The sequence below is a fragment of the Trachemys scripta genome, chromosome 11 (genome assembly GCF_013100865.1).
Source record: "Trachemys scripta elegans isolate TJP31775 chromosome 11, CAS_Tse_1.0, whole genome shotgun sequence".
Lineage (NCBI taxonomy): Eukaryota > Metazoa > Chordata > Testudines > Emydidae > Trachemys > Trachemys scripta.
Genome location: NC_048308.1, coordinates 56,200,585 through 56,215,501, shown reverse-complemented (window position 1 = coordinate 56,215,501; position 14,917 = coordinate 56,200,585). Strand labels below are relative to the sequence as shown.

The window sequence follows — 14,917 nt, the reverse complement described above, 5'->3', positions numbered from 1 at the left end:
CACCCTACCCCTTTAACCTAGGATGCCCTTTACAATGCCTCACTGCTGTAGGCCCCAACCTGGACTGCTCACTAACAGCCACCAGCATACAAGTCACTCCCAGCTATGTCAGTGTGCATGCTGCAACTAGCCAGCCATGACTTGGCTCTTACCAGCCGTGGCTATACTGCAGGGTGACCCCAACACACTCCAAGTCTTAGATTCCTCCTTCGTGTGAAATGTATGTCCTATATTGTCCAGGCTTGTCTTGGACAATGCAAGTTTATAAAAAGTCCATTATTTGCTTTTAACAGAACTAATATGCACATAACTTGCTATCCCAAATGGAATTTCCCAGACACTTCAGGTTACACACACTGGATTAGATAAAACAAATTTATTAACTACACAGAGAGATTTTAAGTGAGTACAAGTAATGAGGCATAAAAGTCAGAAATGGTTACAAGGAAATAAAGTTAAAACGCCACTGGTGCCTACCTGAACACACTATATCCGATGAAAGCAAAATTTCTTACCACATGTTTTCAGCAGTCTTACTGACCAAACTCCTTAGGTCAGGACTCCTTCTCCAGTCCAATGTCTACTTCCTTTATTCCTTTGGGTGCTGTGAATTGATGGGCAGAGAGAGACAGGGGATATCTTAGGGTGTTCGTCCTTCCTTTTTATAGTGTCAGTCCCCCTTTTGAAAAACATTTCCAGATGAGATTCAGGAGACAAAGAATCTATAGGGCAGGATGTTCGTTGCTACTTTTTCCTCACCTGTTTGAGTGCCCTTTGTTTCCCTTCCTGTTTGATTACTTTGTTTACTGCTTACATGCAAATTAAGCAGAGCACACATTCTTTTGTTTGAGACAGACCTGTTTGCCAACCTCAGTTTGGAACATGAATTAATAACACATTACAGTGGAATCTCATGACTTCACATGCAGTGTTGCCACACATTTTATCAGGATGATAATGACCAGGAAATTATGAGTTCTTAAATGATTCTGTAAGGGTATGCTTTGTGCAAAGATTATTACAACAGGATGTGGGGTGTGGACACAGGTACATTCTGTCACACAGGTAATATAAATGTTCATGTCTGTGCACAGCTACTGTTCAGGAATACTAGATGACCATGCATTCACTAACTTCCTTTTGCTCCTGTTATTCCACAAGTAATAGGGGCAGAGGGAAGATGGGCCTAGTAGAAATCAGTGTGTTGTGGGATAAGAGCTAAAGTGACCTAGGGCAATGCAATATGATGATGAGCGAAAGGAACTCTCTGACAAGTGAAGCCCAGGAGCTTCCATTTGTAAAGAATGCAGCCTTAAAATGCTTTTGTGCCCCTTCTCTTTCCCCTCCTAAGCCCCTGCTTGAAAGTGAAATAAACTTGCTGATACTATCCTCAGTTCCCACTTGCCAGAATCCCCAAAAGAATCACACTTAATTTGGTACCCTTCAGTCTTTGCTCAGTTGGGACCCAGCACTGAGCCAGATATACTGATGAGTGAGTCTTTGAGTTATGTAAAATCTGCTCTGATGCCTCTTTCCATTGTGAAAATTAGTTTTAGGATTAATTAATGTTTGTGGAGTGCTTTGAATATGAAGAGAGTATTCATTAATGGTTAATTTGGGAAATTGGGATTCAAGAGATCTGAGTTCTATTCCCAACCCTGTGACGGACTTGCTCTGTAACCTTAGGCAGATCACTCAATTCCCATGCATCTGTATCCCTCTCAGTAAAATGGGGATAATACAGGTTGAGTTGGAAAGCATTGAAACCCATAAATCAAATGCATTCCCTGTGTATCAAAGTATTATTATTTTGTCCCTAAGAACAGACAATACATTTGATGTGTGAGAAAGTAGAAGAGGCTTAAAACCAGCCCAATTGCAGGTTGGAAAGGAGGTAGTGTGGTAAAATGTGTTTAGATACTCATGCTGCTTTAGAGCTGCTTTTCAGTGCTGAATCTCAATGGGGTGCAGGCTGATCGGAGTGTCTAATGGAGATTTACTTTGATGTGGTCAGTCTCTCATGTAAGGGGTTAGCAATAACAGTTAGAATTTAGACTGTTTCAAAACACCAGAAAACAAAGTAGGAGTCTGCCATTAAATTATTTGTTTATATAGACTAATTGATTAAAGTCAATATCCCAAATGGAAATGGTGAAAGATTCAGCATTTCAGTCCTCTTGTTTGATAGAACAGCAAAGCTGCTTACAATCATTATCTTTGAGGCATGCCATTTAAATATTCCAACACAGGGTGCGGCAGTGGAGTTGGTATAAATTCCTGCAATAAAATTAATGGACCAAATTCAGCCCTGATTCAATAGAGCTGCACCCATTTAAATTCAATACAGTTTACACCAGGGTTGAATTGGGCCCACTGTCAATTAACCAAGTCCATCTGCAAATTAATGCTTTAATGCTAATGGAAATAACAAATCCCTAGTTGCACTGGATAGTAAAGCTATATTTATCTACAGAAGAAAAACAGTTTATTGGGTCAAACTTGTGAGATTGGGAGGCTGTACAGTGAAATTGTGTTGTGCCTGTCCTATGGTGGCTGCTTTCTCACTTCCTGGAGCTTCTGATTCTGCTTATTGATGTTGCCATATATTCCTCATTCCTTTTCACAGCTCAAAGCCTGAGTTATATTTGCTCTGCATTGCTTGTATCTAGGGTTGCCAGGCATCCAGTTTTTGACTGGAATGCCCGGTCGAAAAGGGACCCTGGCGGCTCCCGTCAGCCCCGCCGAGTGGGCTGTTAAAAGTCCAGTCGATGGCACAGCAGGGGCCCGGGGCTAAGACAGGCTTCCTACCTGCCCTGGCTCCGCACTGCTCCTGGAAGCGGCTTCCAGGTCCCTGCGGCCCCTAGGCGCTGGGTTGGCCAGGGACTGGGAGGCTCCACACGCTGCCCCCACCCTGAATACCAGCTCCGCAGCTCCCATTTATTGGGAACCGTGACCAATGGGAGCTGCGGGGGGTGGTGTCTGCAGGTGCAAAGACAGTGCACACCGTGCAGAGCTGCCTGGCTGCCCATGTGCCCAGAGGCTGCAGGGACCTGGCGGCCGCTTCCTTGGCACCACGGTAAGCATCGCTGGGACCCCGCACCTCAACCCCCTATCCCAGCCCAGAGCCACCTCCCACACTGCAAACCCCTCATCTCCCTGGCCCAGCCCGCAGTCCCCTCCTGTATCCCAAACCCCTCATCCCCAGTCCCACCCCCAGCTGGAGCCCTCACCCCCCCCACACACACCTGCCCCAGCCCAGAGTCCCAGCCCACACCCCAAACCCCTCATCCCTGGCCCTACCCCAGAGTCCATACCCCCTCCCACACCTCAACCCCCTGCACCAGCCCACTGAAAGTGAGTGGGGGTGCGGAAGAGTAAGTGATGGAGGGAGTGGTGGGCGTGGTCTTCTGAGAAGGGGCGGGGCTTTTGTGGGGCCTCAGAGATAGGGTAGGACAGGGGTGTTGAGTTTTGTGTGATTAGAAAGTTGGCAAATAGCAACCCTACTTGTATCTTCTACTTCTGTTCCTAGTAACCAATGGCAACAGCAGGAGCAGATGAAAGCAACGGATTGCATATTTGCCTGCCACACTGCCAGCAGGACAGAAGGATGAAAATTTTCCTACGATGCCAGACACTATTAACATGAGAAGTGCAGTGCATCATGGCTACCCACCGCTACAGTAAAACTAAAAGACATATAATGTGCAGTATCACAAGCTTCATTTCAAACCAAGACATAGTCACCTAGCTATCCTTAAAAGCACGTTGTTTGCAGTGTTGTTGCTGCTACAACACTGCATTGCCTCTGTATCTTTTCAAAAGTTGTTTGCAGTGGTGATGTAGCCACGTTGGTCCTAGGCTATTAGAAAGACAAGGTGGGTGAGGTAATATCTTTGATTGGACCAACTTCTGTTGGTGAGAGAGACAAGCTTTTGAGCTACACAGAGCTCTTCTTCAGGTCTTCGGGGAAAGGTTTTCAGAGTATGTCTATATTGCAATAAAAGGCCCCTAGCACCTAGTTACAAGGGTCGGGCCATGGGGCTACAAACAGCAGTGTAGGTATTCGGGATTGGACTGGAGCCGCGCTCTGAGACATCGTTACTCCCTTCCCGCAGGAGTCCAGAGCAGCCGGGGTCCAGCCTGAGCCTGAACACATACACTGCAATTTTATAGCCCCACAAGCCACACTCAGCTGACCTGGCCAACCACAGGTCTTTCACTGCCGTGTAGCCATGCCCAGGGTCACAGCTAAATACAAGGTGGGACACACTGTTTATCGGTGAAGGGGCCTGTCAACTCCTCAGCGGGGGGCGAAGGAGGGACTGAACCCCATTCTCCCGGCCGGCCCACTAGCCCCTCTCTGGAGGTGTTCCCTGGAGCCACTGGCAGAGAAAGGCATCGGCCATATGGCGGGGCAGCCATAGAAACCGAAGCCTCCCCCTGACGTCACTAAGCGCACCGCGCAAGTACAAACAGTCACGAGGACGCGCTTTTCTCCGCGACTTGCGGGCGCGCGCGCCCCCCTCGCTCCCTCCCCGCAGAGCCGCCGAACGGGCCCGCGCATGCGCACCCCTGTGTGACGCGCTTCCCTGCTCCAGAAGGTTCTAGCAGTCGGCGGCACCATTTTGTGGGTAGGGCGGACTCGCAGGCTCAGTACCAGCAGACCCCTGAGGTCGCAGCGGCACCCGCCGGAGCGGTGAGTCGCTGGTTGGCGGTGGGGTAAAGGGGAGTTGGCGGGGGCGCTGTCCCCCGCCCGCGTGTGTCTGTGGTGGGGGTGTCGTTTCCTGCCCCAATCTAGCGGGGGACGGGCAGATATCGCCGCCCCGGCCCCTGCTTGAAGCCCGGGGTATTGCCCCCACCTCGGCAGACGTGGGACTGTCGCCGTCATCTGCCCTGCACGGCTGGGGGGGGGGGGGCTGCTTGTTCCCTGTGGGTTCGACCCTGATTCCGGCTCATGCAGCCGCCCTGCCCCGGGACGGCTCCGCTGGGGTTGTGGCGGCCGTTAAATGCGTTAATCCGGGTATGAGCTGCCCGCCCCCGCCGCCGCCGCCATGTTCTGTCTGCCTGCGCCGGACGGCGAGAAAATGGCTGCGGCTGGTCCCGTGGGGAGAGGCGCCGGCCGCGGCCTCGCGGGGCCAGGGCATGGGCCTGCCTCGCCCCCAGGGCTTTGGGTCGCGAGTGAGAGACCCGGCTCAAGCTCGTCCTCCCGCCCCCGGACGGCGCTGGGCTGGCTCGGCTGCCTCCCCAGCCCAGGAGGGACGTGGCGGCGCTCGGGGGGCGCAGCAGTTGCCCCCGGTATTCGGGGAGGGGGGAGCCGCGGGGCAGGGACGATGGGCTGCAAACCCGTTGGGGCAGGAGGGACTGGAAGAGGCTTAACACGTGTAGCGAGGTGACCAGCTCGGCCTGCTCCGGCCTCGTTCGTGGGGAGTTACGGGGTGTCTCGGTAAGAAAGCCCGGTGCTGAGCGCCCCTGGGAAGGATTAGCTGAAGGTCCCCAGTCGAGAGTGAAGGGGGATGTTGTTTTCCCTCCCCTGACTCGTCCGACTAATACATTAAAGAGCACTTGAAAGTACAGGGCAGCAGGAGTGCCAGCGTTGCAGGCACTGCAAAATCTCTAGCTGGGGATACAAGGTGTCAGGTTCGTATTTATTGTATTTGTGTGGCAGGAGTGTGTGTTAGGAACTTGAATTGGTTTATAGCTGAAGGGTGGGCTAGGAGAGAAGCTTTGAGTGATTTTTTTTTTTTCCATTTCCTACTCTTCCCTCTTTGCAATAAATTAATCAGACTGAGTACATTTAAGTAGTTCACAGTGTATTTTGGTAGAGGCTTGAGAGTTTCTGGTAGGTGTAATAGGAGGAGGAAGGTTTGTAATACTTTCCTCATGGATTGTATTTTCTAAATGTACAACCTACCCTAAATTCTTAATTACTTAGGGACAATCTTCACTCATTGCTATATTTGCTTTCCACAATCAACTAGCTGCTCTCTGTGTAACTTTTCATGAGTGATGTACCAGCGTATTCGGATTCTGATATCTAAACTAACCATATTGTTAAATGTATTCACCTAAATTTGGGTTATTGCTAATTATGTACTAATGTATATTATGACTTTTAAAACAAACTTTGTATTTGTGGATTATCTAGGCACTATACCCAGATGTACAAACACTCATTTCTTAACCTGCGTATTATATATTTTTTTTAATATTAGCTTTAATATTTTTAAATCTGTTAAAAAATACACTAAGTACGTTGCTAGCTTTTAAAAGCATGTTGGCTGGATGTTGAGGTAAACACTTTTTGCTCAAAAATTGATTTAATGGGGGGTGGAATTTGAAGAATGAGTGGTCCCTGCTAGAGTAAGAATATTTGAGTTGATAAAATTTCCTATAAGAGGTTGGTCCATGTCTCTCTATAGAGATCTTGATTTTTTTTTTTTTTTTTTTTTAGACAAACACATTTAGGGGGTGGAGCAAAAATAATTCTACAAAACCATGAAGTTCACTGGGAAAACAAACTATTTTAATCTCTGTTAGCAGTTTAGATCAGTGTGCTATTTATATTACGTTGTATTGGTAAATTGTAACACTATTTGGGATGTAATTTAAAGGGGGAATTGGCTTGTCTCTGACAGATGCGGCATTCCAAACGAACCGAGTATCCTGATTGGGATGAAAAGGAAAGTTGGGATTCCAGACAGTGCAGCAGCAGCCATAAGAGAAAGAAGAGATCACACAGCAGTGCACGGGAGAACAAGCGCTGCAAACATAATCACTCCAAAGTTTCTGATAGGTAAATACATTTTGGATTTTTAATCGTGGTAAACTGCTAATCCTTAGTTTTAAGAACTGTTAAGTTTAAATTTCAGTAAGTGCATAAGCAGATCATCTGTTAACTTGTTTTGTTAGTATTTTCTTGATGCAGTATTTTGCAGATATTTCAAGAGTGAAGCCTTCCAGTTAGAATTGTCTTGATGGTTCTACTTGACATAAATTGATGTCAATTAAATTAACTTGTTTTTTATTTCTAGTCATCATTCGGAAGCCAGGTCCATAAATGAAAGAGATCATCATGACCGGCGTTACATTGAAGAATATAGAAGTGATTACAGTCAAGTGTATGAAAATGGGCACCATCACAGAGATCATGAAAATGGTTATCACAACCACAGTAGCAAGTCTTCAGGCCATAGTGGGAGGAGTAGTTATAAAAGAAAACACAAGACATATCACAGTGCCTCACATCATCATTCACAAATGGTATGAGTAATTTTTAAACTTTTGATTATTTTATTTTAAGAAAATAACTTCTCATCTGAGCAGTAGCAGTCAAGTGTGCGAGTTCGGGATGGTTTTATTGCTAATATTCACAATAGATTTTTTTTTTTTTTCCCCTTGAATGAGAAGTTTCTATTTCACACAGATATACTCACTAAACCCTAGAACGTATAATTGTTTCAGATAGAATTCCACTGATGAATGAGTAATAACCACCGATTAATTACCTTTATTTAAAAATTATCTGAAACATAAGTATTGCCCCTCATATATCTTAAAATGCAAGTCTTTATATGGTCATGTAAGGTACATATTTCCATCTTGCTCAAAATCCAAACCATTTATGTACAAGCTATTACTTAAATTTGCTTTTGTTAAACTTAGTAACTTTAATGTCTTCGAAATAACAAGGAGACACATATGTGCAGTCTTTTTTTAGCAACTGTTGTTTATCAGACATTTTGTTAATTAAGTGCAGTATGGGTTTGAGTATCCGACACGCATGCTGTCTATCCACTGGCAGGGCATGCTGTCTGATCTCTTAATGTAGTTGTGCATAACTTTAATTGACAGAACAGTTGAAGACAATATGGTTTATACTTTTATGATAACTCTTTAACTGAAGAAGCTTGGAGTAGATTTATCTTTTTGTGACTTTTTTATTTCTTCTGAAATATTACTCAGAAGAATGTTTAATTCTGATAAATACTTTAAACTGAGATTTGTTTAACTTGGGTATTCTAATTTGGCCACAAGGCTATTTTATATAGACCAGTAAATAATAAATCCTGCTGTTTTTACAGCATTAGACTTGCAAATAAGGACACTGCAATCCTAAAATAAATTTCAGTGCTTCAAGTGAACCATTTTTTTTAAAAGAAAAAAACAATTGTGTTGTAATTTTTTGTTGCCACTTTGAGTATCTTATCTGAAAATCTGTTCCTTGCCATGTTTTTCTCCTGTAACATAAACTATGTGCCCTGTGAATTTCTGGGGACTGAATTTGAAATTGCTCCTGCCAACCGTTTGTGGCCTGGCGCGTATCTGAATGCCTGAATATCTCCCCGCTGAATGAATTTCGTATTCTGCCCTGAATTCACTCGGGTTTATTGATTGGCTGGATGATCTTGGTGCCGCCCACATGCCGTTTCCAGAAGAGTCACCGAAGGAAAAGATCCAGGAGTGTAGAGGATGATGAGGAGGGTCACCTGATCTGTCAGAGTGGAGACGTACTAAGTGCAAGATGTATAGAATATTTTTCAAAATTTATTAACTTTTCAGATAGAATAATTTCTTTTAGAATAAGATGTCAGGGGCTTTGGAAGTATTTTCTTTCTTTCTCGATTTTATTTCATTTTTATTTTTTTATTTTTATTTTTTTTATTTTGTGGGGGGATTATTTTTCTTTCTCTAGAAATTAAACATTGATACTCATTTTCCAAAATAGTTAATGAAATTTGGAATGACATAGCTATAACTGTTTTGATGAGTTGTTCAATAGAATAAATATTCTAGCTTAGAGATGTTTAGTTACACTTTTATAGAGGCACAGCCTAGATTAATCTGCATTGATAGAATTTAGTTTTGTGAATAACTAATTAGACTGTCACTACTTCTTTGATTGAGATTTTTTTTCTCTTTTAGATGAAATTATTGCTACTCTGGGCGAAGGTGCTTTTGGAAAAGTTGTGGAGTGCATAGATCACAAGGCGTAAGTCATTTTTTCTTATAAATGTAACTTTCTTGTCCATGCCAGCCTGGCCTAGTTTACAAAATGGTTTCGCATTTGTAGTAAATATGTATTCAAATTTTATTTGGCCCTTTAAATTTGTTGTTTTTCGGGTTAGTTATTTCTTGACTGTCTTTGTACTAATTGCTTTTCTATTTATATATAATGGCACTGATACAGGGAAACTACAGTTCAACTGTCACCAGTTAGAGGATCAAATTATGCTACAGCTGTCTGTACTTGACTTCCATTATGAGTCATTGAGAGTTGCTCATGTGCATATCTGAGTATCTCTCCTATCTACAGAACAATAAATAGCATGATTTAAAAGTTTATTCTAGCACACAGTTGCAAGGTTACTGTTTATGAAGGTGCAGTCCGATTTAATATTTGGATTACCTGTATATAATAAGCACTTGCTAAATCAAGAATACATAAATTTGCATTCAATTAATGGACTGCATAATTGACAGGCAATAGCACCTGTTTATATCTGATTGTGTAATCCAGTCTACAGTCTTAATGGTTACATAATTCATTTGCAAATATCTCACTTCAGAATGTAATTTTTTACCCACTTATGACATTGGATTTACATTTCTTTTCAATGTCTGACTATCCCAAGTTTTAAGATGGCTGACAGACACCACATCTTAGTATATCAAACTTTTATCCAACACTAACATGGGACAGAGAGAGAGCTGTATATAGTCTGTAACTTGCTATCATGTTGAACCCACATGACTGTTTTAGTACATAACATAAAGACTATAAAAATAAAGTGGTAGGATAAAATCAAACTAACACAGGTGCAACATAATTTATGATTGGGCATATTTAACACATTACAATGAAAATTAGCAGTGGGGAAAAATTAAGTTTTGTGTCTGAATGTATGAAATTTAACATGAATTTAGTTTTAAGGATGAAAAGCACTATTTTTAAAAACATTATTTATGATGATCATTTGCTAGTTAACTGGGAGTTTTGCAGTTGAATTCTGCTGTAAAGGAAACTTATGGGGGGGTGTTACGGTATGCTGTAATTATAGTTCTGCAGTTGTCTAACGATTCAAAAACTTTATTTTACAGGGAAGGTAGACACGTAGCAGTGAAAATAGTAAAAAATGTTGATAGATATTGTGAAGCAGCTCGTTCAGAAATACAGGTATTGGAGCATTTAAATGCATCAGATCCCAAGAACACATTGTAAGTATAGAATTAGAATGGAAAATATTTTGGTTTTAGGATTTCTTCATTCCTTTGACTCCTTTCTAAAATTCCTCTGACTTTCTTTAAACCATAATTGTAATTTTAGTATTACATTGACACTGTACTGCCTAAATAATCCAGTAATTTTATTCTTGTAATTCCTTCGTCTCCCATGTTTATTATCTTCCCCAGTGTCCTATCTCATTATTAATCTAGATTTTAAACCCTTCAGAGTAGGGGACCATGTTTTTACTTGCTATTTAATTATGTATACTTCTGGTCCTCTACAAAATTATTTCTATTTGTGTAAACTCTACTGACTAGTTTACAGTTGCTGGGTGAAATGCACCTCTGACACCCCTTCTGATCCCCCTTCCTGGCCTGTAGTAAGCACTATCTGGCTCAGAGTGGAATCACATGATTCTCACAGACTCAGACCAGGTCTTTTGTAGCAGCCCCCCCGGTACTAACCATGATTGCCTCAACGGATCTGGTTTTTTAATGCTTAGACCAGGGGTGGGCAAACTATGTCCCGCCAGCCATTTTAATCCAGCCCTCTGACTCCCACTGGGGAGTGGAGGCTGGGGCTTTCCCCGCTGCAGCTCAGGGCCACTTCACGTGGCTCCTGGAAGCAGTGGCATGGCCCCCCCTCCAGCTCCTATGCGTAGGGGCAGCCAGGGGGCTCCGCTCTGCATTCTGCCCTCCTCAGCTCCCATTGGCCAGTGGGAGCTGCAGGGGCGGTACCTGCGGACGGGGCAGTGTGCAGAGTCACCTAGCTGCGCTGCCATGTAGGAGACGGAAAAGGGACATGCCACTTCTTCTGGGAGCCGCTTAAGGTAAGCACTGCCCAGAGCCCGCACCCTTGAGCCTCCCCCTGCATCCCAACCCTCCACCCCAACCCCAATTTTGTGACCATTCATTGCCTGCCATACAATTTCGATTCCCAGATGTGGCTCTCGGGCCACAAAATTTGCCCACCCCGGCTTAGACCCTGGAGTTCTGTTCTCACTCATTTGCAGCCTCCCAGGAGGACCCAGACCTCTGGGCTATGTCACTTTGAACTGGAGCTTAGAAGTGTGCAGTTGGCTTGTGGTTGTCCCTGTTAGCTGGGAGGTTGCTTATCTGGAATTGTTGTGTTGCCTTCTCCTTAGTTCTTCTAGCTCCCAGTTAAGCTAGAACAGTACATTCATACAGGAAAATCTTACTATATACTGGGATTATAACTCCATACTCACTGTTCAGGTCAAATACAGCCATTTATGAACACAGTATCAGCATTTATAACACTTGCATATCTGCTGTATGTCTATTACAGTACATCTTACTAGGTGTTTTTTTTTTTGTTTGTTTACAGTCGCTGTGTACAGATGTTGGAATGGTTTGAACATCATGGTCATGTTTGCATTGTTTTTGAACTACTGGGACTTAGTACCTACGACTTTATCAAAGAGAATAGTTTTTTGCCTTTTCGGCTTGACCACATTAGGAAGATGGCATATCAGATTTGCAAATCTGTAAACTGTAAGTATGTTTAATATTTTTCAGTTGTTGAAATTACTATCTTTTAAATGGTTTGATAACTTTCATTTTCTCTTGCAGTTTTACACTTGAACAAATTGACTCATACAGATCTGAAGCCTGAAAATATTTTATTTGTGAAGTCTGACTATGTAGAAGAGTATAACCCCAAACTGGTAAATCTGTAGTTTCAAATTGTTCTCACTACAACATATTTTTCGGGATTATTCTGTTCATATATTTAATGGTGTATATTTCATTTTAGAAACGTGATGAACGGACACTAAAAAATCCAGACATCAAACTTGTGGACTTTGGAAGTGCAACATATGACGACGAACATCACAGTACACTGGTGTCTACAAGACATTACAGAGCTCCAGAAGTTATTTTAGGTCAGAAAACACTTTTTTAACTTCAAACCAGCTTATTTGGAAATATTGTATTATACTTTAATTTCTACTCGTCTGCAGTGCTTATTAATTCTGAAGCACCTTTTTGTCACATTATTGCCCTAAGTAGTGATTCTGATATGCAGCATTTTTTTGAGGTCAGTTTGCATTTTCAAACCAAGGTACTTGCTTTTTCTAGAGTTGGTGTTTACAATATGATAGTTAACATTTTGGCAAACTTACACGGGATTTCTATTCCGCACGCCATTTACTTGCTAGAAAGAGAACTGTTTTCAGTTGCCATCATAGTATAATGGATATAAAGTTGTTTAATTTATTAATCTGTCTACAACATCACTTGGGAGTAGATTAACTGCTTAATATCTCTTAAAATGGGTATTGCTCTTGGGTATGAACTTTGCATGTTTCTTCTTCTTGACAGCCCTGGGATGGTCACAGCCTTGTGATGTTTGGAGCATAGGCTGTATTCTCATAGAGTATTACCTTGGATTCACAGTATTTCCGGTAGGTAACTATGAAAATTCTTTATATGCAGAGTGAGGGGGAGAGAATGGGGGGAAATACTTTTCTATAGACATTCTGATGGTTGGAAACAATTTGTCCTTTTGTTTTGTAATGGCAATATGAAGAGAAATAACAGCGGCACAGATATGACCCCTGTTCACTGTGAAGCTTCTCCGTGCCTATGTAGGCACATTATAGTATACCACCAACATAGTTATTGATACATAGCAGTAAATATTTTGCTCCTTTAAAAAAATCCCCAAAACTAGCTTGTTCTCACTGTATGTTACTTATGGATCAGAAAAGTTGTCTTGTCTTCAGCAAATAGATTCAAGATCCTAAATCAGTAACTAAAATATGTAGCTTTAAAACTGAAAACAAGTAAAACAGTTTGTGGTCTCTTTAATTTCCAGTCCCAGAGTTCATAGAATATCAGGGTTGGAAGGGTCCTAAGGAGGTCATCTAGTCCAAGTCCCTGCTCAAAGCAGGACCAATCCCTAAGCAGATTTTTGCCCCAGATCTGTAAATGGGCCCCCCAAGGATTGAGCACACAAGCCTGCGTTTAGCAGGCCAATACTTAAACCACTGAGCTAGCCCTCCCCTGGTTCTATTTCCCTTGCAATAGTTTAGGTACACTGCTTAGAGAGGTCCAAGTCTTAGCAGGTATAAAGTTTTACTGGGGCACTGCCAAGGAGCAATGCATCTATTTCAACTGTGAGCTTTATTTTAATGATTTTGAAGCAAGCTATGTTTAAAATGAAATGTGTTTTAGAAATGGCCCAAAAAAGGCCAGTCTCCTGGATTTGCTTGTAGTAGGAACAAGATGTTATGGAGAGAAGGTAGCTTTTAAAAAAAGCTTTAATACTTCAGCCTTGCTTGAAAGTGTGTTTAATATCAGAGATGGGTGGGATTCTGAATGTTTGTAAGTTTAGATAAAAACATATAGCTTCTCCTAAAACAGCCCACCACCATCTCAAATTCTAGTACTGAAGGCTGATAGTGGTATTTTAGAACTTAATCTGCCAATGTGAGGGAAGTGTTGCGATAACATTTAGCTGTAAATGATTTGTGGAAGTTGACACCTACAAATAAGCTTCTGATCAGTGAAAACCCAGAATGTACAGTTGTCAAGTTTTCTGATTCCTATTTTGATAATTGTATGTGTGGATTAATATACTAAATGTGTTTTCTGCTGTTAACTTGGGGGGGAAAATACCTTAACGTCTCTTGGTGAATTACCATCCCCTAATCTGTTTAAAAGTTCAACACTCTTACTCTTTTAGACACATGATAGTAAAGAGCATTTGGCAATGATGGAGAGAATACTGGGGCCTTTACCAATTCACATGATAGAGAAAACCAGGTAATTAATTTATACTTAAACCTTTCTTCTTTCTGTAATATGTTTTGGTTTAAAATCCAATTTCATCTGAAGTTCCAGTTCATGTATTGATTAATCTAGATAGTTTAGTAAAGCAGAGAACAGCACTGTTTGGCTTTACTAGGATTGGGGAAAATGCATACAAGTGTCTAAGGGGCACAGATACCTCAGGACCTTGTAATTACTTACATATGTCTAGCCTCTTACAAAAGGATTAGTTTTCTTTATAGATGCCTGAGTTTATGGTCATATTACTGTTCCAGAACATTGGTTTGTGATTGCTTCAAACAATTCTTACTCTACAGGAAGCGCAAGTATTTCCACCATAACCAATTGGACTGGGATGAACATAGTTCTGCAGGTAGATATGTTTCAAGACGTTGTAAACCACTCAAGGTAAGAGTTGATAAGAGTTGACTTCTTCCCACAAAGAAAAATTGTTAAGTTTCTCAGCTGACTTTCTCCCTTCCCCTTCCAGGAGTTCATGCTCTGTCAAGATTTGGACCATGAGAATCTGTTTGACCTCATTCAAAAAATGTTGGAGTATGACCCAGCCAAAAGAATTACTCTTCAGGAGGCCTTGACCCACCCTTTCTTTTCTGCTCTAAAGCAGGAAAATAAGTAAAATCTACACTTATAATTCTCCAGAGCAGATTATAGACTGTGTCAGTCAACAAAACAAGTATTTATTTTGTACAGTTAGCTTTGTAAATGTCATTTTGTATCATGACCATGTTTCTTATTTGAACACTTAAGTTTATTTCAATAAAGCTTCTTGAAATGGCTTCTATGCAGCCAAAGTGGTTCTTGACTGCCTGTGTTTTGTCTATGGTCAAGTACTTTGAGTTTGAATACACTAATAAACCTTCATCTACACAGGGAA

General features: G+C 42.1%; 1 protein-coding gene across 1 annotated transcript; it reads left to right on the top strand.

Annotated features, from left to right (window-relative positions):
• Window positions 1-4,556: 4,556 nt before the first annotated feature.
• Window positions 4,557-14,837, top strand: CLK1 (CDC like kinase 1). The gene is made up of 13 exons (XM_034786443.1): window positions 4,557-4,696; window positions 6,636-6,793; window positions 7,032-7,260; window positions 8,433-8,523; window positions 8,923-8,989; window positions 10,099-10,215; window positions 11,573-11,739; window positions 11,818-11,912; window positions 12,002-12,131; window positions 12,571-12,653; window positions 13,937-14,016; window positions 14,340-14,430; window positions 14,513-14,837. Exons 2-13 carry the CDS (start codon window positions 6,636-6,638, stop codon window positions 14,657-14,659), a joined length of 1,455 nt encoding a protein of 484 aa, XP_034642334.1. The 5' UTR covers window positions 4,557-4,696; the 3' UTR covers window positions 14,660-14,837.
• The last annotated feature ends 80 nt before the right edge of the window (window positions 14,838-14,917 follow it).

What these genes read in the sequence shown, in the direction of transcription:
- CLK1 (XM_034786443.1), top strand. Translation starts at nt 6,636, where the DNA reads ATGCGGCATTCCAAACGAACCGAGTATCCTGATTGGGATGAAAAGGAA. An exon ending in AGCTCCAGAAGTTATTTTAG is followed by an intron (nt 12,132 to 12,570) that starts GTCAGAAAACAC and finishes TCTTCTTGACAG; the next exon opens with CCCTGGGATGGTCACAGCCT. An exon ending in CACATGATAGAGAAAACCAG is followed by an intron (nt 14,017 to 14,339) that starts GTAATTAATTTA and finishes CTTACTCTACAG; the next exon opens with GAAGCGCAAGTATTTCCACC.